This window comes from Panicum hallii, chromosome 1, assembly GCF_002211085.1.
Source record: "Panicum hallii strain FIL2 chromosome 1, PHallii_v3.1, whole genome shotgun sequence".
In the NCBI taxonomy this organism is placed as follows: domain Eukaryota; kingdom Viridiplantae; phylum Streptophyta; class Magnoliopsida; order Poales; family Poaceae; genus Panicum; species Panicum hallii.
Genome location: NC_038042.1, coordinates 55,123,293 through 55,147,678, shown reverse-complemented (window position 1 = coordinate 55,147,678; position 24,386 = coordinate 55,123,293). Strand labels below are relative to the sequence as shown.

The following is a 24,386-nucleotide window of genomic DNA, read 5'->3' as shown; positions in this document are numbered from 1 at the left end:
CCCCAAAAAAATCGATGGGCCAAAATAATGGAGGGAAGAGAAAAGGCCCAAGGTGATCACGTGTTTATTTAGGGTCTGATTGGTTTGCACTTAGGCGCTTAAGTTCAGTTCCAATAAATCTTTAAAGTGCCAAACATGGTCATTTATTGGGACTAAAGGTTCATAAGTCCATAAATTCTAAAGTTGTAGCATATGGGAGCTAAAAGATGCTTTTGATAGGGTATCCTTCTTTCATTTATTGCTGCCTCAGTCCCCCCTCGCTCCGCACCCACGCTAAATGATCAGGGGTATAAGGATCTTTGCACAACTACATTAAATGACTTTAGTCCCTGCAACTAAATATGGTGGAACTTAAATTTAGTCTCTAGAGGAACCTAACAGAACCAAATAGAGCCTTACATTCTAGAGTGTGATTGGATGGTTGCATCAGTTTTCTCAACCAGGCTTTGGTGAGACAGGCCGGCTTGAGCCAAAAGTGTAAAAGTTTGTTATGTTTGGTTGCACGCATTAGTTGAGCCAGGTTCGAGGCATGCATGAAACCAAACGCCTGCAAAACTAAAGATGCTGCATGTGTAAAGAGTGAAGGGTGAGTGAAGGATGAAGATTGACCCATAGGTAAGTAGTGCTTCGAGTCCCGCGCTAGCCTGGCCCGAGAGAAACGGCCTCCATCTGCGTTTCTCTGCAGCATGTCGTGAGCCTGGCCGAGACCCATCCAACCAACCAATCAACCCTAGTTACAATCCGCCGCTCCTCTGCACCACTGCGGAAAAAAAAAATTGGTGGGGACGGTCCCCAAATCCCTCACGGTGAGGACCCGCCTTAGATTCTTGCCGCGTGGCCACAGAGCTGATCCGACGACTGACGTCTTCTGCTTGGGCGGGTGTTCCTCCAGCGACTCCTCTCGGCTCTCTCCAACAGCCAGCTCAACATGCGGCTCGGCTCCCAAACGAGGCGATGTGCGCATCTCGGCTCCCAGAGCAGAAACGCAGCCTTACCCACTCGTTAGCGCCGCCTCGGTCGCCTGCGCCGTCATCTCCCTCAACCACCAAAGAAAAACTTGGCACCCACAATTGGTGATACATAATAACATTTCGGTTTATCTGCAATAACCGGTAAATCTGATGATATAGGGATGCTCTGACCATCCTGGTCAACAAACTGAAGGTTGGCCATGGATGCTGCGCTTGGTGATGGTAAGAATCCACTGCCCATTGGAGGAGTTGGAAGGCTTCTCCTGGCACGTGCTTCACCACCAAAAGCAATGCCACTAGCCTTTTCTGCTAATCCTGAAAACAGGTTTCCAGGATAGTAGCCAACTGCTGTCGGGGTGTTATTGTCCATGCCGTAGTACACCCACCAATTTTTACTTGACCGATCTCCTGTCGTTAAAAGAAATAAAATTTAAGCGCACATGAGAAGGAGCAAACTATGCAGCTAAAATGATGGATCAGAGAAGGATAAAAAAAAGTCTATTCGAGCTATTAGAAAAACAAAAGCAAGGAATTGGCAATATAATTTTACTAGCATGTATGGTTCTCTTCTTGAGACACGGTTTAATAAGGTGCAATGATAATTTCTAAGAAAGCACAGGCGCTCTTGCGAACCATAGGCTACTGGAGCTCACTCTCAAGTAGCTGACTCGGATTTGAGAGTCGAGACCTGTGTTCTTCTTAATTAAAAACGGGGGAGCGGTTTGCCCCTTCTGTCTCATCTTTGATAATGTCTAAGAAAACCTACACATAGTTAAACACAAACCAGGCACATTGTTTTGTATTTGCTCATGTTTTCGGTGCAACAAACTTGTTGGTGAGGCAATAAGTAATTCTTACTAGAGGCAATAATTAATTAAAATATATAAAAGGAATTTGTTTCACATATAAGTTATCCTAAAGATAATTGTTACCAACTCCGTCTTAAATATATGATGTCTTACTAATTAGTTCAAAATAAACTAATGTGCTTGTCCTCAGAGGGAGTACTGAGCATGGAGATGAATAGACAACATGGTAGTTCAATTCATACCTTGAACAATTTGACTGTAATTGTGTGATGGGACCTACCCGTAGTTGGAGCCTTAGCTGTGATAGCACCCGGAGCTACTTTTGATCCCTGTTCCAATTGGAAACCGGGGCATTCCATGTTGTAGCACCCCTTTCTCCCATATCCATCTCCCTATTTATAATTATAATTTGAAGATATTATGAAACGGAAACTGTAATTTAGATGCTACTGAATATTAGGAAACATACATTCCAATGAGTATAGACGTGAGCATATGAATCACCGTATAGTTCAGGAGATACCTATGACACAAAAGCACAAAACAACTATATATTATCAGAGAAAAGAAAGTTATAGATATTTAATGAACTCTCTGCCACTAAAAAAATTTAAAATATCTGTCCTTGAAAGCTCACTGCGAAATGGACACTTCATGTAAGAATAGTATGCACACATGAAGCCATAATTGTCCCAGTGGCTAGATCCATGGAGCGACATCAAATCAGCCATATGTACGGTGGTCATTGCATATTGTATATTGGAGAGTGATGGTATATGGGATGAGGGTAGAGGACGAAGAATAGGGCAAAGTGGGTAATGAATTTGTCCAGAGAGGTGTAACGGAGTTTATGTTAATAGTATAGGGGGCCAAGGTTTATGAATATTGCTTCTGTGCATGGAAGTGGCCTTACAAATATCTCATAACTTATAGTAGCATATAAAAACCTTTTGCAGGTGAGAAATGTTACTATGCAAATGGGGATGTTTATATACCATCCAGCCGACACGAATAGAATTGTACGTTTCTTTTGACCCATCACCAAGGTTCACAACCATAATTGAAGACGCACTCATTTGGCCATGACGAATATTATGACCATACACATCTATGGTTGCAACAATTCCAAAGTTTTCATTATAAGGCTTTCTAGGAACTGATGCGTGCGCCGCAAACTGCAATGAAGCATAAGAACTATGAAGTCGTTCCATGTACTACGAGGATCATATACATTAAAAATGCTTCAGCATACAACTCCTCTGGTATTTAACTCTTTCATTGTGATATATTCCATCAAATCCACTTGGTTCAGACAACTTTAATTCTTCTTCAACAATGAAGAAAAATGAAAGAATAGATCTACTTTAATATCATTTAATAATGGAGAATATCAAATAGGCATGTGAGAAAGTTTAGTTAAATGGTTGGTATTGCATATTTGAACTATTAGAAATTTTATGTATTATTAGTCACAGGAAATTTCAAATATATCCGAACGATCTCAAAATGTTATGACCGATAAATACAAAGTACTGGCATAGCCTGCATGGTTTTTTTATAGATATTGTGAAAGGATGGATATAGATATACGTTAATTCATATATATGTTCATTGTTTACTCACAAGATAATGGTTAGTTGCCTTAATGTAGAATAGACTACTAGTAAACTTTATCAATTACACTTTTAGGAAAAAAGTATCCAATACTTTATTTATACTTTATTTATAATGTCACAGTAAATGAGCAATTCTTCGTCAATGTTATATGCAATAGTTTTTTTATAAAATATGTTTGCAACAAGTAGCTATGCAAAGTTTATAAGAAATCAATATCATAGAAAGCATAATTAGATCAAGTAGTGAAACTCACATAGGCCACATCATCAGTACCACCATTTATATGCACATCTAAAAGTGTTATTTTGTCACTTAGTTATGTGTCATTTTTCTTTAGTGAAGGTGCGACAAGTAACAACTTGCGGGCTTGAGAGACTCCATCATTTATCTTCAATGAAAAGAATGAACATAAAAAAGTTAGTTAGTTTAGTAAATTTATATGAACATTGAAAGATCTTTTTAAAATGCTAATTTACAGCATGCAGTAAATAAATTACTTAATATCTTAAATATGGTATTTCACTAAATTGTGGTTTTATTTCAATACAATAAGACAACTTTTTTTTTGAAAAACTACAATAAGACAAATTTTGCAATCCAAATATAAAAGAACACAAAAATAAAGATCCTTTTTAAGGAAATACAAACATATGTAATGTTTTTATTTGACTTTTTACTTTACTTTGTAGGTATGACAAGTGTATGCATAAAGTCATAGGTTTGCAACATGTCTACCATTTTATTTTTTACACCTAGATTTGCAACATGCATAATATTTTATTTTTTACACCAAGGTTATCTTCATTATATACTCATAGGACACCTTTCAACATACAATTTCCCATTTCCCTTTGCACGGTCTCCATCTAGAAGAATATACTTAGTACAATCTAATGACGAATCACAAACTTTGCCAAGGCATTATGAATCAACATTAGATAAACCATTTTTTGGAATTGTAGCATAGTTTAGACTCACCTCCTTAGTTGTACAACAATGTTCGCATCCTTCATACTTCTGAGGGAGAAATGCAACAATGAGAAGCACTGCAGAAACCAAATGAAGTCTTGACATCATAGAATGTGCAAACACAAATGTGGATATTTCTTTACATATATGCTCGCTCTCTCTCTCTCTCTCTCTCTCTATATATATATATATATATGTGTGTGTGTGTGTGTGTGTGTGTGTGTGTGTCTACTGAAAACCTGCAATAAGATATGTTATGGCTAGGATCATTTATTATTTGAGAAATGTTATGGCTAGGATCATTTATTATTTGAGAACGCAATACAACAAAAGATATCGAAGGGGCAAATCTTTTATATACTTGATATTAATGTGGATGATGATTCAAAAGGATATCTTAGAAAATAAAATATGTGTGACCCAGATCAACTTTGGAGGAAATTAATGATGTGATGAAAATTTGCATAAATGACATGTTTTCATGCTAATTACATATGTTATCTATATATTGAATTGTATAGGAAGTATGCAAAGAGATATGCCATGATAAGAATTTTTTTTCAAGGAGTATAATCCAAAGGGAAAGATATGGAAGACAATCATTTCCACATCACAAATTAATGATGAGAATTCAAAAAGATATGTTAAGAATGTACGTTTGGACCGCTGTTTTGGATGAAAGCAAATAAAGATATTTTACATGAGATCTTCACATAAACCATGCCTCTTATTTATGTTCTTGGCACGTGTTCTCCATATATGAAAATCTGAAGGAAATGAGAAAAGAGATATGCCATTGAAAAGGATCATTTATGTAGAGAGCATAACCCAGAAGAAAAGATATGGGAAGATATTATCTTTAGAGTAGAATTTAATTTGTATTAAAAATATACATAGAAAGCATAGATGTGTACCTAATCAATTTTTCACATGTAAAGAGTTCAATCGGTCCTGGAGAGAATTAATGCCGTTATAAAATATGAAGATATTTTAAAGTAAAGTGATGGGAGGATTAAAATTCATAAAACCCCTGCTTACTAAATTATGAGCAACTTTAAATTGATAACAACTCATACGAAATTTAATCACGAACATCACATGGTTAACAAATTTCGCTAATTTTCACAGGGTCATCACAAACTCTTCTAAATCTGGATTAGCCACCCTTCATTTGACCGTTGCACACCTTTGCACCCATTTTCCATCTTTAAAAAGTCCATCTGCACTCAAAAATTCTCAGTTCTTCCTCGTCAGAGACTCATGCAAAATTGATCCACGGGCTAGGAAATCAAAATGGTACTACTCCATAACACGGCCCATCTACGATAGGACGGCCGGATCCTCCTCCGAAAAAAAAAGACATAGCAGTTGGAGCCGACAGCCCAGATCATGTCGCAGCTCGCAACAGACCGGCCCGACCCAAACCTCGCTTATCCTGCATTCGTTCCGACGCACCGCAGAGATCTCCGCACCGCATCCATCCTGCTCAGTGCTCACCTCCCATGGCGGCCGCCGTAGCCGGGGCCACGCCGGCGACTGCGAGGAAGACCCTCTTCACCACCACCGCCACCCTCCTTTCGTCCTCACTCAAACGCGGCAGCCGCGGCCTCTCCTGCTCGGCCGCGGCCGCCGCCGCCCCGCGCCTCGCGCCGCAGCCTCCGGACCTGGTCCGGTGGTTGCAGCGCGAGGGCGGGTTCGTCCACCCGGCCCTCCGCGTCACGGACCACCCGGAACACGGACTCGGGGTCTCTGCCGCCGCGGCCGACGGCGACATCCCACCTGGGGACGTCCTCATCACGCTCCCGGGCCGCCTCCCGCTACGACTCCGCCACCCCACCGGCGCTGCGGACGACCTGCTCGTGCAGCTAGCCCAACAAGTACCGGGTAATGGCCTCTCTGATTCGGTTACTTGTGCGGCATTGTATGCTTGTAAATTTGAGCCTGTGAACGCTCAAACGTTAAGTACATTAGTGGCCGTACTGCTTTGAGCCTCAATATTGATTCTTATACGTGACTGAAATGATAATTTTAATTTGTGTCGATCACGATTGGCTTTCTCACTTAATCACTTAGGAGCATCGATAAGCGAATGCCATTCTTTCTGTTTTCTTAGTAGGATAGTACTGTTATAGTACCATTAAAAGGTCAATCTGGACATATGTTCTAGAGTTTGTTCTGAATTGTTGGTGTTCCGTATTGGGAGCTATCAGATGTGAAATCACTAAATGAAAGCTTGTGCTTACACTATTGCTGTGGAGCTGGAGAGATTATGTCAAAAAAATGATTGAAGTGAGATCAAAGTTGTGTTGAGACTAAAGGCCCCTATTTAGTATACATGATTATATTGGATAGTGTTACATACATCTGCAGTGTGTACTCTTTCAATTGAATCATCTTAGGAATTTATTTTCAGCGTTTAGATTATTTTAATAAATAATATACTCCTGTTGCTCAATGTAGAATTACAGGCATCTTAGGAATTTATTTTCAGCGTTTAGATTATCTTTCCTGAGATGGTATATTGATTTGAACAAGCTTGTATCCATGTTTTCCTGCTATTGAATCGTTCGATAATCTATCTGTGTAACTGTCTAACTGATATTATCATGTGTTTGAGTTTATACATGCTTAGAATGTCCCAGTTTTAGTACAACCACTCTGTTAGTTATAAGGGGATTTCTATCTTGCAAAGTGAACACGGAGTAAATTTAATCATGTGAGTATATTACAGATGAACTATGGGCTATGAAGTTGGGCTTGAGGTTGCTTCAAGAAAGGGCCAAACCTGATTCATTTTGGTGGCCGTATATTGCCAATTTGCCAGAGACATTTACTGTTCCAATCTTCTTTCCTGGGGATGACATTAAAAACTTGCAGTATGCCCCTCTCCTCCACCAGGTTGTTAAAAACATATGGTCATATCTAGTGCAGGCTTATCACTCCCCCTTTCTTTTCTGACTGTTTCTATTCCAGGTCAACAAAAGATGTCGTTTTCTTCTTGAGTTTGAGAAAGAGGTGCGACAGAAGCTTGATACCGTGCCCTTGATTGATCATCCTTTTTATGGACAAGATTTAAATTCATCTTCCCTTGGATGGGCTATGTCAGCTGCGTCTTCTCGTGCATTCCGTTTGCATGGGGAAACCCCAATGCTGTTGCCTCTGATTGATATGTGTAACCATAGTTTCAACCCAAATGCTAGGATTGTCCAGGAAGGAAGTGTAAACAGCTCAGACATGTCAGTTAAGGCAAGTATCCTGAGATGTTCTTCCACTTCTGAATTTTCCATATATACACTCCTGAAAATTTTGTTCGAATCAAGCTATCATTTCCCCCCCTCCACTTATCGCTTGGCAAACTGTGAAGATATTATTTTATATTTTATTAGTATCGGAACATCTGTCGTTCACCAATTTCTGCTTTGATCTCTGCTCGGTATCTGATACACTCACTGGTAACATCTCTGTGCCATTTGTAACTTTCACGTGTCTGCAAAAATTATTGAGAAATATTCTCAGTCCTGGGCCGATAGGCTATATGCAATTAATGTTCTTTGATTACTGGTTTGCACAGATTTGGCACGCTGAAATGCACTTAATCAACTGATTTTATGGTTACATGTCATTTAGAGTCTTTAATTTCCTTGCTTATGGAAGACACAAATAAATTCACTACTTATCTTCATGTTGCGCTGTGCTTCTATGCACAGGTTGTTGCTGAGACGAAGATTGAGCAAAATGCAGCAATAACACTGAATTATGGTTGCCACCCCAATGATTTCTTTCTTCTCGATTATGGATTTGTGATAACACCAAACCCTTATGATCAAGTGGAACTGAGCTATGATGGAACCCTTCTTGATGCTGCTAGCATGGCAGCAGGGGCCTCTTCTCCCAACTTTTCAGCACCAGCCAAGTGGCAAGAAGATATCTTGTCACAGCTAAACCTGCATGGAGAGGGCGCCATTTTGAAGGTTTTCCCCCACATTCATAACCTGCTTTTATAAGTTGTGATACATTGTTGAGTCCACATATACATATTATCAAATGTAGTATTCATGTATTAACCTGTTAAGCTTAAGCTTAATTAATCTTACACTTGTACCACCAATACGTGGGTTTCCTTTCAGGTAAGCTTAGGAGGCCCAGATATAGTGGATGGACGCTTGTTAGCTGCTCTAAGGGTGCTTCTTGCAGCTGATCCAGAGGCTGTGCACAAGCATGACCTGAAAACTTTGATGTCCCTTGATGCGCAAGCTCCTTTAGGCCCAACTGTTGAAGCCTCAGCACTCCGAACAGTTCTTGCACTTTGTGCGATTGCTCTCCAACACTTCCACACGAAGATAATGGAAGACGAAGCCATTCTAAAAGGGGAACTGCCTCTTACCACTGAACTGGCCATCCAGTTCAGATTGCAGAAGAAGTTTATGATCGTTGATGTGATGCAGAATATCAGCCGGAGAATCAAGACGTTATCGCCACAGAAATCCACTGCGTAGTTCTTTGGTTTCTTCGTCATACAATCAATTACCATTCTGTACTGCTTACTGCATATAAATACAAGCCCCAATTTTGATTCTGTACCATATCTGCATTTAGAAGTTACATGTGCATGAATCAAAGGGTGTGCATTAGTTATGGAGTTCCTTGTGGAGATTACTTTCATGTACTGATTATTGCGGATAATGATAAATCCCCATTTTTGACTCTGCAATCTCCATGTCTTGCCACTTCCGGTGCCTTATATCTGCTCAGTTCAAACGGTGTGCCTCTGCGTAACAGCATTTAATACTAGATTGGGTAGTCTTCAAGCTGCCGAAACAAAAAATGTTGTGCTAAGTTGCAAGTGATGTCTACATAAACACTTCGAACAATTAAGGGAAATGAAGCAGAACAATGTTGAAATTCCTTTTCTTCTGATTAACTTGTTCTTCACAGAAAGAAATGTTTTCACCAGACAGACCAACTATAAGTAATCTTTCCAAGAAAATTGTAACAGTCGCCCTACAAAGAGAAATCTTTTCATATTTTCTCCCCAAAGCTGCAGCGACGAGAGAAATTCATATCATCCTAAGTCGACAAAAATGCAAAAAAAAATGTATTTACATGATCCATCCAGACAGGAGCATCATCATGACCCTAGAAACAACAGAAAATTTTCCAACTCAACGACCACGTACTCTGACCATGCCAATAAGACGGCGATCATCATCAAACGAAAATCCTAACGGCGATCGACCCAGTCGATTGATCGATCCTAGCACCTGACGACGACGACGGAACGCACGGGTGGAGACGACGATCGGCCGCCGCCTTCTCTCCCCGAGGCGGGCACCGGTGTGCCGGCTGGCCGGGGACGATCAGGAGTCGCCGCCGATGGAGATGGCGCCTGGGCGCCCGGCGCGGCCGAGCGGCGAGCGCGAGCGCTGCCTGGCGAGGTCCCGGCGGAGGACGAGGCGCATCTCGGCGACGTGGTGCTGGTACGTCTCATGCACCTTGACCTTCTCGTCCTCCTCCTGCTTGATCCGCCGCACCTGGCTGTGCACCACCCCCGCCGCCGCCGCCTGCTGCCCTTCCTGCGCCTGCTTCTCCATCATCATCCTCGCAGCGCCCGCCGGTCGCAGCCTTCTTCCCGATAGGATTGGATTAGGATGAGGATTAGGATTGCCTCTTATCCAGACGAGTAGCGGCCTAGGAGGAGATCTCCACCATTCCGATGGACGCTCCGCGGCGGTGCATGGGCGAGGAGACTGGAGACCCGGCCGTATAAATAGGGGCCGGGGGCCACGCGGAGCACCGAGGACCGGTTCCTGCCCCGGCCGGCCGAGCGGAGGCCCGGAGCGGCGCACACGTGGCCCCCCTCCCCGGACCCCGGCCGTTTACCAGATCCGCGCCCGGGGCCTCGCCGTGTCGTCTCGCGTGATCCGATCGGCTCCATCGTCCACGGGTTTTTCCCGGCGTCGGCTCTCGCGTTCGGCCGTGCGTGCAGCGCTGCGCATGCGCACACACGATGGCGAGAGGGACGGCACGAGTGTGATCGGGGCCGTGTCCGGCGTGCGTGTTCGCAGCGTTCGGCTCGGCGAGGGAAACGTTTGCCATGCGCGCGTCGCGGGTGGCGGAGAGGGGAAAAGGGGCGCGTCGGCTTGTAGCGGATTGGATGGACGTGTGGGGTGGGGTGAGGTGAAGCCGAGGAGCACAGAAAGAAAAAAAATGGCGCGACGCGAGTCAAGCGGCGTGGGGCGCGAGGACAACGTGCGTGGAGCGAGGGAACGTACGGCCGCGCCTGGATCGCGGTCGACCGACCTGAGCAATGGTGGTGGTGGTGGCGGCGGCGGCGGAGGACGATCATGACGTCCTGCGGGGCAAAGGCGAGCCGAGCCGGTTGGTGCGAAGCGGAACGTGCCGGATGAGTCGATCTATTTGTTAATGTTTCTGGCGAAACGTGTTGAATGAGTTCGTGCGTGGCGCACTCGTATTTCGGAGGGGAACTTTATTTGTTAAAGAGGATTTTTGGCATGTCCTCATACAAAGCAATGTCTTTTCTGGGACGCGAATAAAGCGAATCTTTGCAAAATCGGTGCTCAAATATAGACGGCGAAAGAAAAGGAAAAACGAAGAGCTTTTCAGGCCCGTCTATTTCCCACGACGCTAGTAGCTGTAAAGCCCATGCTTATAATCCATGGGCCAGGCCTGCTCCTATCTATTTCTACGGGCTTTCCAAAGGCCCGCGTGCAGCCCACATACAGATCGCCCGCTCGGACGAAATCACGCTCGACCCATCTCGTCGACCCGGCTCCTCTCGCGCGCCCTCACACGAGTCGTCCGCATGCATGACCGCATCCCTGGCGTGTCGTCGTCTCCAACAGAATTATCATCAGTCGCCTCCATCCACACCACGCCTTTATCCGCGCCACGAAGTCCACCAGCCTTCATCTGCTTATCTGCAAAGCGCTCCTCCCGAGCCGCTAAGGATTCCCAAAACGCCCACCCACCACCACAGGACAAGCCGCTCCGCTCGCCATGAATCCGGCTCCGATTTCGCTTCGCAGGAGAAGCAGGCCGATCGAAGAAGCAACAGGACGGGATCCCGAGACGGATCAGGAACAGTTCCAACCGCGCCGCTGCGCTGGTAGCGACTGCAGGATTTGTCCCTCTCCGGATCCGCGCCCACAGTGCTAGGCTGCTGGCTGGTTCCTGCTTGTCCCGAGGCTAACCGGGTAGTAGCTAGCTACCGGTAGTTGCTCACGGCTCCTTGCGAGTGGCCCGCCGCGTCGCGTCGCGCGTGGAGGTGACATGGACTCCACGGGGCCGTCACATGCGGCGAGCTGGGGACGGGGGAGGAAAGAGATCGTGGGAATGCCGTGGAAGCCGGCGCGGCCACGTGAGCTCGCCGGGAGCCACGGGATCGTGTGTTGGCCGGCGAGCTCCGACACGCGTAGAAATAGCCAGCGGCGGACGAGAATATTCATTCATTCACCCAATCGCCCTCGATCACGGCCTGCGAATAACCTTCAGCTGGTGCTGGTCGCTGCTCGTATCAGGAACGGTTCGCCGTCATTTTCCTCTTTTATTTTCGTGGCAGAAATAATCGTAGAGAGGAGCAGTGATTAATAGCACCAAAAAGAGCATCACGTCGATCGGTGTCCATCCATCCTTCTCGATCGAGCTTTGGGCGGCCACGACAGCGATCTCGATCGGGTGACGGGTCCTGCTCGATCGCTGCAGATCGATCGATTTTCAGCGAGGCGTGTCGATCTGGTTTTACTGCCAGATGTGTGGTTGCTGAGGAGATGGGCTCCGCCGTTTGGACATGTCACTGTCCTCCCTCCGTTTCAGACACACTCTGGTGATGACAGCGACTCGTCCCATATCCGATGTCCCATTTCTTCCTTCCCCCAATCACGATGATCATCTGCATCTAGGATGCTCCGATCCACAGTTGTGTTGTGTTGGCCTACCGGAACTGAAGCAGCTAGCAAGCTAGCTAGCTATATACGCTGCCCTCATGCTTCGGCAAACTAGAAATTCGAGGGTTGTCAAACGATGCATGTGCAGGATATTGTCTATCACCCAACATGCATCGTTGTGGCCAATTCTTGCCTTCTCGATGAACACCGAAGATTAAGGGGTTATTTGGATCCACGGACTAATTTTTAGTCCGGATCACATTGAATGTTTGGATGCCAATTAGAAAAATTAAATATAAAACTAATAGCGCAAATGGAGACTAATTCACGAGATGAATCTGTTAAGCCTAATTAATCCATCATTAGCATATATTTACTTAGTACAATATGGTCAAATCATGGACTAATTAGGCTTAATGGATTCGTCTCATGAATTAGCCTCCATTTATGCAATAGATTTTATAATTAGTCTAAATTTAATACTCCTAATTAGTGTCTAAACATTCGATATGACGGGACTAAAATTCAGTCCGGAGGAACCAATCGCCCCCTAACACTAACCTTCCGGATGCATGGCTATGTGCTGGTTCAGAGTTCGCGTTACTGAATGATTATTTCAGTATGGAAGAACTAGCATGTGTTTGGTTCATGGGTCTAAATGGGTTGGGTTGAACCCATTTTCAGAAGTGTTTGGTTTAGAATAGAGATGGGCTGGGTTCATTTCTGAGGGGAATATTCCCCTTAGATGCGGGTCGACTTCGTCCGCCCAAATCGAGCTGACGAGTCCAACCCATTTGGGACGCCGTCGGGGCTCCGTCCCTCGAGGTAGCGGGAGCCAGAGCAGAGCCGCGCCTAGCTCAGGCGTGGGGCCGGCGTGGAAGCCGGCAGTGCGGGGGCGAGCGGCGGCGTGGGGTGGGCGGAGCTAAGCGACAGCGTGGGGCGAGCGGAGGATGCCGGCGCTGGGCGGGCGGGCGAGGCCGGCGCGAGGTGGGCGGAGGAGGCCGGCGCCGGTCGGGCGGGGCTGAGTGCCGAGCTCGATGAAGTTCGACGAGGAAGAAAAGGATGGAAGAGAAAAAAAATAGAGAGGGTGACATGTGGGCTCATAGATGACTAGCCAACCTATTTTTGTACAACTCTCTAATCAAACAAAAAATTAGATTAGATCTAACCCTCTCAACCAAACATCAGATGGGTTGGACCCAACAAAAAATAGAGATGGACCTAATCCATCCCCAAACCAAACACAAACACATGCATAATAAAGTGCCGGGACCGGAGCGAACCCATCGGCTAGTCTAGTCCAGAAATGCGGCAGAAAGTACACAGAACTCAGCTTAGATAAATCTGAGAGAGTCTTCACTGTGTGTGAGTATCACCAGCTAGTAGGCTGAACCACACCTGCCACTGCATGTATGCCAGTGAGAAATTCAGAGAGGGGCACCTATACAACTGCGTGGGAAATATTCTGTAGCTTTTCAGATCGGTGTGAATAATCAGAACGGTCAAGATCTGCACAGTTTCCATCTGAAGACCGAACTGCATGAACGCATACTATATTGTGCAGGGCAGCTCAATGTGCTTCCGAGGGCCATGTACTGGTAAAGGAACAAAGCCATCACCTTCCAAGTAACTCGCATGCGTCGCTACACTATCAGTCAATCAGATCAGATTGTGATACCTGACTATCTGAGACTCCGAAGACGATCGACCATAACGCATGTTACTCGCTGAACGATACAATATCGATTGCACATGCCCATGTCGACGCGATCATCATAAAGGAAAATATTTGTGTCAACATGAAGAGAGTATACTAGCTCCATCGATCGATCGCCTTCGTCACATCACGTTGACCTGGACTCCAAGTTGCAAATTATCGCGGAGGTCATGACGCATCATGAGCTCAGCCTCGCAGTTTCATGGAAAATCACCAGCTACCATGCCAAGTTCTTGAAATAGTTTCTGCTCCATGAAGAACACCCAAGTTAATCGCCCTAATTTGTTTTGTGGTTTTATAGCATAGTTGTGGGTGGAGCTTCTTTTTTTCTTGTTGATTTTCCTCCGGACCCATTTTTCTTGTTCTCTTGTAGTCGTCTTATACCTGGGATGGCTTCAGTCGCACGGAGATTTGTAGTCGTCTTAAACCTGGGATGGCTGCAGTCGCATGGAGATTTGAAGTTGTTTGTATTTTCTTAAACTTTTTCTTCTAATAAAATTTATGGCAAATCTTTTGCCGTTCCCTGGAAAAAACACCCAAGTTACGTAAGACATTCTATCAACGCCACGGGAACGGAATCCCTCCAGCTCTGGACAAATAAGAATAAATGGGGTAAAAGACCATCTTAGCCTATTAGCAGTAATGGGCCAAACTGAGTCGCCTCGTAAAGGATCCGAGACCGCGGGAGGCCGAAGCACCTCCTCTAGACGGGGCGGTTGCTTTGTGGGGAAGGGATCGCCTGACAGCGCATTTAGTGCGCCCGCGCTGCTACAACCGGACGAGGCCCGAGGGCGGCGCGCCTTCCCCGTAAAACCACATGATTACGGGGGAGGCGTGCTCTCAGACGGCGTGGCGGTCGGGACAGAGGGATCCTCCCCTCTCAGGTCACGTCGCGTCATCTGGCGATGGGCAGTGGGGTGGTCCCTGCCAGTCACACCTCCCATAATATGATTACCATTGCGGCCTCGGGCAACATAGAGCGATGCACAAAGCTTGAGAGAGACCTTGGAGCATCCTGGGATCCCTCGAGAAAGACCCCGGTGACGACAGTTCTGGCCCACGGCGCAGGATCCTGCCTGGCGAGCGGGTGCCACTTGCAGGCCGGCGCCCCTCATGAGGCGCCGCATTCACGCTTCAGGTGGTAAATCTCTTCCCAGAGCCCACGGAAAATGCTATAAATAGAATAGATGGGCAACGTGTAAAGGGGATCGAATCAGATCGACCCGAACTCAGATTTAGGTGAATACCACCACCAGCTCCACAGAGGACGTAGGGTGTTATGCTTACGGCGGCCCGAGCCTGTCTAAAGCACCTTGTCTCCCGACCGTCACACGGTTGGAATCGTAGTACTTTATGTTACACCTCTGGCCAAATCTCTAAACGAGACTTCCCACGAATCCCTGCTTGCGGTACTCACCCACCATCATAGTCAATCCGGATTCCTAACCCATGTGCACTAGGAAGAACAGTACACGGGACAGTAGGAGATGCTACTACGTGATCATTCAGAAATTTCAGACAATCATCATGTATATACTAATGCTAGCATGCAAACATTTCCTTGTTTTATACACTGGATGTTGACAGGCTCGACCGTAGCATATGCCAGGAACATGAAAGGTATGAGGAGCAGTTAAGGTTCCCCTCCGGCGTCTGCTGCTGATGTTTAAGAATTCAGGAGTAGTCGACGGAGGGTGTCTGACCGAATCTCACTTATGCAGGGCTACTGCCGATGCATTCATCATTAGGGATCGTTAGTTCGCGCGAATCCGTCGCAAATCATGGACGATTAGCTAGCTTAAAACAATCAGTTCGCGCATACCGCATAGGCATTTTGGGTGGTTATACCTCCCTAACGACCTGCTGCGCGCTGAGATTCTCAAGAAAATTAGAATAAGGCTTCATTTTTTTTACAAATCTCATCCTTCAGACTAATCAAGATTCTCCAAAGAAAAAGAAAATGTGTTTTCAATGGCGAGCTAGGGTCCGGACTCGGACCAATCATTGAAACGGCCGGATCGAGCCAAGTAAGCCAGCCAGACTGATTCTAATTAGCAGTGTTGCCGTAGTTTGGAACTGGCAAACTGATCCAATCATAAGCAAACCCGAGCACCTACCAGTCACGCAGCTGCTGTTAGAAATGTTCGTGCATGCCCTTGTTTCAAACATCGCTGATGAACAACCCAGCCACTAGTACATTTCGCTGGTCAGCAGGACTACGCATGCATGCGTCGAGAACAATCAGCACGGAGGAATAGGACTAACTAAGACTGACCGTCGTCGTCGGAGAACTTTCACGGCAATGGAAGGTTCGGTGCGAAACCGAACAAACAGAAGATAATACGGTGAGGGAAAAAAAAGGCAGCTGAAAGCCTGAAACCAACAACAATCCTAGTACCCTACCCTGCCTATTGCCCATGGATCGAGCTAGCTCGAGATAAAGAACATCGAGCGTGCTGCTGTACATGCGAGGCAATTTCGAGCAGGACTTTCAGTTTCAGACTCTCTGTTGGTGGCTCGATGCATGTCAGAACACTTGCCACGAACTGGACTGTCAGCGTCATAACAAAACGCAGTTGTATCTGCAGGCCTGCAAATCAGTATGGATGTCGAGATCTGAACTCACATATACTACTACTGGTCGTGTGCGGAATGCATACATGTCGTCGCGTTTACACGCCCGGCGCCGACGTACCAACCACCGTGGGGACGGCACGGCCTTTCTCTGTCCTCGTCAGTCCTCGTCTACTCGATCGTCTCGTTGCATCACCCCCAACCACTCCTTGCACGCAAATAGCAACTGCACGAAGTGAAATCCTAGCTCTCGATCATGGCGTGGGACCTCTCATCTTTTGATCATGAGAATGGAAAGGGAGGAAGAAACAAGCGCACGGGCGAGGCATGGCCCGGGACGGCCGGAAGGAAACAAAGCGGAGATACACACCCCCAACAGGTGAGCAGCTGCACCTGCACGCACGCCGCCGGTGGCCCCTGCAGCAGCCACCGGCCGGGCGGCCGTCCTGTCCGGCCACCCATCCCGGTCGCCTCCATCAATGCGTGCCCGCGGTGGCGGAGACCGCGCACGACACCACCTGGCCCAGCCCGGCATGGCTGGCCGGACGCGAGCAACGTTTGGCGCCCATGCATGAATGAATGGCCTGTCGGAGCGCGCCGGCGGGGCGTCGATTGGTCGCCGCGGCGACGGCGGTGTTTAGTTCGGTTCCGGTGGGTGGAGCTGCAGGCCGCGGGAGTAAAGGCAAAAAAAGGCTAGTGCTGCTAGCTACCAGTGAATTCAGCAAGTATTTCAGGTCGTCGGTGGATCCAATCGTGTGCTTGGTGAAGATTTGGCTCGATTATTGCAGCTTCCGAGCCATTTACGGCCAGAAATCTGTTGGAACCAACCAAGGACGACTGGACGAGGAAGAGGCCCGACTGCTACCAACCACCTGTCGGGAAACTCCGACGATTGCCTTTGCCAGCGCCTTTTGGAACCTGGCTGCAACATAGCCAGTTTCCGGTGGCTGCGTGCGTACGCGCACCACACACGATTTTCCACTCGATTTCACGTCGGTGACAACGCCAGAAATGACGATCCGTTAAGTAAGGCTTCCCATTTCGTCAAGCAGTATAGTAAGGCTTCCCATTTCGTCAATCAGCACGTGCGTCTCATCGGTGACGACGGCCTTTCACATGACTTCCGGCCGGGGAGGGACGTCACACGGCGGCTGGGGTTACATTACACACGGTGGTATTTCGTCACGTGGCCCCAACAAAATTGTATCGATCGCCAAAGAGTTGTGGATTGTGGATTGTGGATTGCATGGTTCTTGCATTGCGCCATTGCTAGCTCTTGAGATCGATCTGTTTGGACCAGCTGAAGGGGCTGCGACGAAAGGGAAGAACGGCCGCAGCCCGTGCGTGTGAATCCTCACAATCAGCCGGCTGCGCAAAGTGCCCTGGTCATCTTCTACATCACAAGTAAGATAGGGAAGAACTGGCCACAGCACGTACAACACGAACACATGCAGTGTATGAACACGTACGGCAGACATAACTAATGATGCTACTTGCTTGCCAAGCATGATCACTGCTGAGATGCACAAATGGTTTACTTGCATCACGCATAAAGAAGGCGTTGTCCCCGGCGACACGGAGCAGCAGCGACGTCACTGGCAACGCCGACGGATGTCATAGACAAAGGAATGAGGTGATGCGAGCGCCCATGGAAAAGATGGACTTGGCCATGCGCCAGGCCGATGGACTCGATCTCAGGTTGTCAACTAGGGCAAGGAAGCGCCATGCCGACCGATACGCAGGTGAGGAGGGCAGCAGCCGGGGAGGCGCGTACGCGCCGGCGCGGCCGACGATGGAGGGCCGCGGGAGAAGCAGCGGCGAAGGACGGGTGGTTCGCGCGGGCGGGCGGGCGGGCGTACTTCGCCTGCTGATACGCGGTTTTGCTCGCTATCATCTCCTCGCCTCTCAGGCCTCAGGGGGGCATGGGCATCTTCTGCGCTCTGACTTGGGTTTGGGTGGACACGGTCTATGGGCCAGCAATGTCGACAAGATTAATTGGCTATTTGGCTGTTGATGGTGATGCTTCCTCTGGGTGGAGGTTATGTGTCTTCGTTTTTTCTTCAGTTTTCTTTTGGCATGATTACGAGCTGCCTTGACATGCCTAGAGTTTGCTGTGTTGTCTTAATGGACTGTAACAATGTTTGCTGCATGTGAACTGGGACAAACTTTGTAGAATTTTTTGCATACGCATCGGCTACTCATGAGAATTTCAACCGGAAAAGGACATGTTTTAGACCGACCAGTTCACACGGCAATTCAATAATAATCTCTCATCTAGAAGACAAACCGAAAGGGTCCCACCCCTTTTAGGAGTGATACCCCAAAGTAGTTTTGGTAATGGTAGATCTCTTATGTATGCTCCACATGATCATTTTTGTGTGAAAACTATTACACCTTTGGAGTAGTGGTGGGTTATTTGATTATTTCATCCACAAGGGCTCAAATTCTCATGTTCATACATTACAAAAGAAAAAACATTGCGGTCTGTGGCTAGGTGATGTGGATGCTGCGATATTAAAAAGAAAAAAAAACAAGTAGATGGGGGTGTGAAGAAGACAGCATCCAAATCTGAAGTTGGAAAATGATGATACAAAATCTAATTTCTTGCAAGTAAATACTTTGACTATTATCCCCCTTATGTACACACATCATGCAACATTAATGGCTTGCCTAAGGTGATCTTTTGCATTATCTATATTGAATCACCACTGATAACAACACAAAGTCCAGTAAAACAAGACACTGCTTCTAGAGAAATCTAGAATGCTTGTCAGCATAGCTACTTTCCACAAAAGTCAAAAAAATCCAGCAAGCTAACTAAACCTTGTACGAAAACTGAAACTATCTGATTCAGACTTAGGAGGCATCCATCTCTGAATCTCCTTGATTGGAGCGAACCTCCCCTGACCAACCAGAGGCTGAGACGACGGCAGCTACATCTGCCACAGAAGATCCGCCCAGCGCCGTCCACGTCCCCAGCCAGTCCTCTCTCGTCCATACTCCAGGCCCATGCATGTTACCCGGTTGTTCACTCGGCTCCTACACACCAACACCTACAGCCTTCCATTGACTTGAAGCGCTATAAAATCCCGCCATCCCCAGCTCCATGGCCGCAAGCCAGAAGCTGCTGGAGCATCCATCCATCCTTCCCATCCTGCTCTCGAGCTCCAAGCCTCCAACCCGACCGCGCCTGCTCAGCTAGCCGGGGACGAACCGAGCAGCATCCATGGCCGTGTTGGTGGCGAGGCAGGGGCGCGAGCTGCAGCGCTACAGCCAGCGCACCGGCGGGCGCATCGTGGTGGGCTGCATCCCGTACCGCGTGCGGTGCGACGGCGAGCTGGAGGTGCTGGTGATCACATCGCAGAAGGGGCACGGCATGATGTTCCCCAAGGGCGGGTGGGAGGAGGACGAGTCCATGGACGAGGCCGCCCGGCGCGAGGCCCTCGAGGAGGCCGGCGTCCTCGGCGACACCGAGCCGGTGCTCGGCTTCTGGCACTACAAGAGCCGCCGCTACGTCGACCAGACCTACGAGGGCTTCATGTTCCCGCTCCGCGTCGCCGACGAGCTCCACCAGTGGCCCGAGATGGCCTCCCGCAAGCGCACCTGGGTGAGTAGTTGAGGCCACAACTGTCAGCACCATCTCGATTCGTTCGCTCGCGGCACGCGCTGCCCAATGCAATTCCACCCCCAAAACCAATGCAACGGGCATGTCATCTGACCTCTCGATTGGATGGAACAGGCAACGGTGAACCAGGTGATGGACGGGTGCTCGCACTGGTGGATGCGGGAGGCGCTCGAGAAGCTCGTCGCCCGGCACGCCATGGCCATGCTGCAGTCCGCTCTCTGATCCGGAGAGGACCACGCCGCCGGCGTACTCCCGCAAGAAAGGATCGGCAGCACCAACCCCCACGCTGGGGCGCGCGCGCGCGTCGTCACGCCTCCCTCGGTGCAGCGGCAGGCCGGCCGGCGCTCCGGCGCTCGGATTTGGTCGCCCTCACCGGAGAGACGGCGGCGCGCCGCGCGGGTGGATGCTGGCGGTGCTTTCTTGACTCCTCCTGGGACGCGGAGTCGTCGCTGCGGCAGATTTTAAAATAATCTTAGCGAGCAAATGATTGGACGAAATGTGAACAACACCAAACAGGACACATCATAGAGAGCAGCAGCGCATGGGAAAAAAATCGCGATTCTTTGCAGTAACAGAACAAAGTGTAAATTAGTGCTAGTAACTTCGTTTCTTGGTGCCAGAATTGAATGAAACAGCTGTTCAAAAGAAACTTTCCACACTTAATTACCCGCCGGTACTACTCAATTAAGCGGTAAAGTTGTTCAGAGACAACAGCGAGTCAGCGACACCTGAAGCTCGTAGTTCGTCCTCCGTATGCACGTGCTCTACAACTAGCAGCTTCGCTGCCTGGCTGGCGCCTGCCTATCTAGCAAGCTTAGAACATGGATCCTCTCTAAACTTGGGAGGTACTCCACCTTGACTGGTCACCTCTGAATCAGATTATCAGAGGAACACTCCCTGCGATTCGTTGGGTGATGATAGCCAGGTAGGATCCATCCAGTGCGCAGGAGCCAAGCCGAGAACAAGCCGTTCCAGAAACTGACCTGTCGATCCGGTCCCGGAGCAGCGACGGTTCCGGGTCCCCTGAGGCCCCGACTCGGCGTGGCAGTGCCCATCACGCCGCTGCGCGCCGGGACGTCGCGCTCGCCGTTTTTCCCTAAAGCGTTGGCCCGCCGATAAGAACGGGACGGGCAATGAGTAAACAAACAACTCAACCCCCCCTCGCCGGCCGCCGCGACGTGCCGACGGCGACCCCTGCACTTTCATCCCCGGCCCGGCGCCCGCCGATGACCCTACGATTCTTTTTTTTTACCGGGGCTGACTTGACCCGGGGCGATGCGGATGCGAGCAGTTTTGTCCTGGACGGTAAAAAACTATGGCGACAGGTCGGCATTGCTGACGAAGCGATCGCGGCGATGATTAGTCTGGAAGCCACCGGTTGCGGGCCACGTACGCGCGGGGCGCCCCTTCGTCAAAGCGTTAGGTGACGCGCGCCGGGGTGCAGACGTGAGCCGTGAAACCAGTGACAAGTCGTCGCCGGACGGAGAGGGTCGGATAAAAAAACCGGCCGTCCGCCGCGGAATTTTCGGCCGCTCGAGCGAGACGGCGAGGAGCCGAGGACGGGGACGGGACGGCGCCCGCCTCGGCCGCTCGCCTCGCCTTGCTGCTCTCCTGGACTCGAGCTCTTGTTGGGTAGGCGGGGGCTAGCGTTTGTTCTCGCGCGGCGGTGGATTTTGCGCGACCCGCGGTGAATTTTCCTGCACGGGATGCGCCGCTACCCGCGATCACGGGGTGCGCTGCTGACGGATGCGCGAACGCGGCAGCAACGGGACAGAAGGGTCGCGCCACCGGAGATGGTGAATTTTTTTTTCTTTTTCGGGTTGGTGGCAGAGGTAAGAAGGATCCTCCGAGGTTATCTATCTTCCGTCTGCATCCCGGCAACCTCGCTTTCAGTTTCAGCCTCTGGTTGGTTTAGCATTGTTCGTCCGGGTTGTTCATCATAAGATGATGTGCAGATGTGTACTCCAGCAGCTTGGCTGTCAGATCAGTCTTCCTTCTCCTGGCGGTGGCGTAGAGCTGCGAGCTAGATGTACGAAATGTTCGCTGGTTGCAGTCAGCAATGTGCCCCGGCACTTGAACGGGCTGGTTCAATCCGCAGCGGAGCGCCAGAAACCGTCGTCGTCGTTGGGTCCGGCGAACGGAACGAGCCTGTTCAAGCTAAGGCAGCTGGGCCTCGGCGTGCGGCTGGTTCCTCCGGCTGGCCGGGGCCAGTTCGGGCGGTCCCGGTCCTAGTCTACAGGCCACTTGACATGTTCAAGTCCCGGAGAATCAACGCGAAGCTACAGGACAAGTAGAGTAGGACGGCGTCCTTGGCGGCGACGGCGGCGGCGGCGGCGCGGTCGGTGCGCGAGGCACGTGCGACAGCGACGGGCCCACTGCTGGAGTGCTGGGCCTAGCCCGCTGCCCGCTGCCCGCTGCCCGCTCTCATGCTTTGGATTTGGAAATAGGCCTATTTGGGGTCGTGGGCTAGGGGGCACCTGGACTGAAATGGCTGGCTCCAAATGGGTTGTGTGTGTGTTTTCTCGCGGGCCGAATGGTTCAGCCTGATATCTTATGCCTAACAGGCCATTAGGCCGATGCAAAGGAATCGGGGCCAACAATAAGCACGTTCTACGAGCAGCCGAGCAGGCCTGGGCCAGTGTACTCGGTGGAATACGACCACAAACTGAGCGCGAGAGAGGAGTCGTGTGTGTCTCTGTGTGCGCGCCTGCTGTGCCTATTCTCAGCCCGCACGCGAATAGTGGCCGCGTGCACACGAAATGTGTGCGCGGTAGGCCCCCTTCTTGCATTTGCCGGGACGCAAGAAATCATGTCATCACCAAACTGTGGAAAGCAGCGCCACACGAACGAAACAGCCATCTCGCCATCTCGGCGACGACCATGTGGCCCGTGTAGCCGGAACAAGCTACCTCCTGGCACCTCCTGCTGTTCCTCGGCAACACCTGGTGCTGCTTCTCCCTGTCCCGGTGTTCATGGAGAAAATTCACGCACAGGAATTTGCTGCACCGGGATGAATAAATGCGGACGTATCAGTGTACCAAGTACATAGAAAAAAATAAGTATTTAATAATTTTTTTAGATAACAAATATAAGTCCCAATCTTGCGCTCCATAATTTGCTGGGTCGACTTCGGCGATGTGGTCTTCTGGTTCCCGGAGCCTCGGAAAGCACCCAATTAATTACTTCCGCAAGTCTAGCTTGCCGGAGTACCTCCGATTCTACTGTTGTGGTCGTCGTCTTCGATCTTCTCTACTGTTCTCCATGCATGTGTGGTGGTGGCAGTGTAGATATCGTCGGCCTCATCCATGACCTCGTCGGTCCATGAGCCGGTGTAGCGCAGCTGGGACATCAATGGCATCCGCCTATATCGTCCGGCCTCATCGGTCTTTGAACGGCGTCGTAGTTGTTGTAGAGGTATGTCGGCGATGCATGGCGGGGAGTTGAATCGATGAGATGTCGTAGCAGCTGCTCGTAGATGGGCGAAAAAGTCCCATAGGAAGACCTCGTCCGCAGGGAGCTCCATCATCTTGTAGTGGTAAGGCATCTGTACGTAGATGGCTTGCTCTTGTGTGGCGCACCGCGCACGTACGTCTTCATGCATGCCCAGCCCTGTGCATGCACTGTAGCTCGCTAGCTTCTCGTACATGTGCACTTGTGCGTGCGGCAACGCGTGCATGGGCTTGCATGCGAGCGCATGTCCAGGCGCCGAGGTGCAGATCAACTCCGCGGCTTCGCGCGGCTTCTCGGGTCGTCGGCGGGCTTCGGGCGGCTTCTCGGGTCGTCGGCGCGACGGCGTCTTGCGACGGCCCTCCATAACGGCCTCGTCAGGTCGCGCTTCGGCATCTTCGCAGCAGCGTCGTCATCGGTTCGGTGCCGGGCTTGAACGTGAAGCGCCTCCGTCATCAGCATGGCTTCTCCGTCATCCACGCACTCACGCAGCACCACGGCAACACGGATGGACGACGACTCGGCGAGCGCCACGGCGAGCGTCAGTGAACGTGCATGCGTGCGATCTGTAAAAGAAGGTGAGAGAAGACAAAAGATCAACCTGCCGCGCCTCCGAAGACGAACAAGGGCGCCATGGCTTTCTTCCTCCTTCCAAACTTGCTCCTTGGGCCTTGCCCGGTGCCAACGCGAGTGCCAACTCCTGGCTGTTAGTGCTAAACAGGATCTCTAGAAGTAGGTCAAATGGATTCTTAG

The 24,386-nt window shown here is 49.3% G+C and overlaps 4 protein-coding genes and 1 long non-coding RNA gene across 5 annotated transcripts; 2 read left to right on the top strand and 3 right to left on the bottom strand.

The window, feature by feature from the left end:
• Positions 1–1,038: 1,038 nt before the first annotated feature.
• On the bottom strand, positions 1,039–2,991 carry LOC112898843. Its single transcript, XM_025967147.1, has 4 exons — positions 2,776–2,991; positions 2,250–2,303; positions 2,061–2,172; positions 1,039–1,379 (listed from the first exon to the last, which is right to left on the bottom strand). The coding sequence occupies exons 1-4, from the start codon at positions 2,989–2,991 to the stop codon at positions 1,039–1,041; spliced, it is 723 nt and encodes a 240-aa protein (XP_025822932.1).
• Positions 2,992–5,800: 2,809 nt separating this feature from the next.
• Positions 5,801–9,077, top strand: LOC112878989 (histone-lysine N-methyltransferase setd3). Its single transcript, XM_025943297.1, has 5 exons — positions 5,801–6,250; positions 7,098–7,264; positions 7,340–7,612; positions 8,074–8,337; positions 8,494–9,077. The coding sequence occupies exons 1-5, from the start codon at positions 5,869–5,871 to the stop codon at positions 8,860–8,862; spliced, it is 1,455 nt and encodes a 484-aa protein (XP_025799082.1). The 5' UTR covers positions 5,801–5,868; the 3' UTR covers positions 8,863–9,077.
• A 222-nt stretch (positions 9,078–9,299) lies between these two features.
• LOC112878990 lies at positions 9,300–10,240 on the bottom strand. The gene has a single exon (XM_025943298.1). It carries the CDS (start codon positions 9,961–9,963, stop codon positions 9,724–9,726), a length of 240 nt encoding a protein of 79 aa, XP_025799083.1. The 5' UTR covers positions 9,964–10,240; the 3' UTR covers positions 9,300–9,723.
• Positions 10,241–16,328: 6,088 nt separating this feature from the next.
• LOC112875525 lies at positions 16,329–17,330 on the bottom strand. The gene is made up of 2 exons (XR_003225195.1): positions 16,648–17,330; positions 16,329–16,569 (listed from the first exon to the last, which is right to left on the bottom strand). It is a non-coding gene; the product is annotated as an uncharacterized LOC112875525 (long non-coding RNA).
• A 2,321-nt stretch (positions 17,331–19,651) lies between these two features.
• LOC112890203 (nudix hydrolase 18, mitochondrial-like) lies at positions 19,652–20,849 on the top strand. The gene is made up of 2 exons (XM_025957104.1): positions 19,652–20,168; positions 20,301–20,849. Exons 1-2 carry the CDS (start codon positions 19,788–19,790, stop codon positions 20,406–20,408), a joined length of 489 nt encoding a protein of 162 aa, XP_025812889.1. The 5' UTR covers positions 19,652–19,787; the 3' UTR covers positions 20,409–20,849.
• The last annotated feature ends 3,537 nt before the right edge of the window (positions 20,850–24,386 follow it).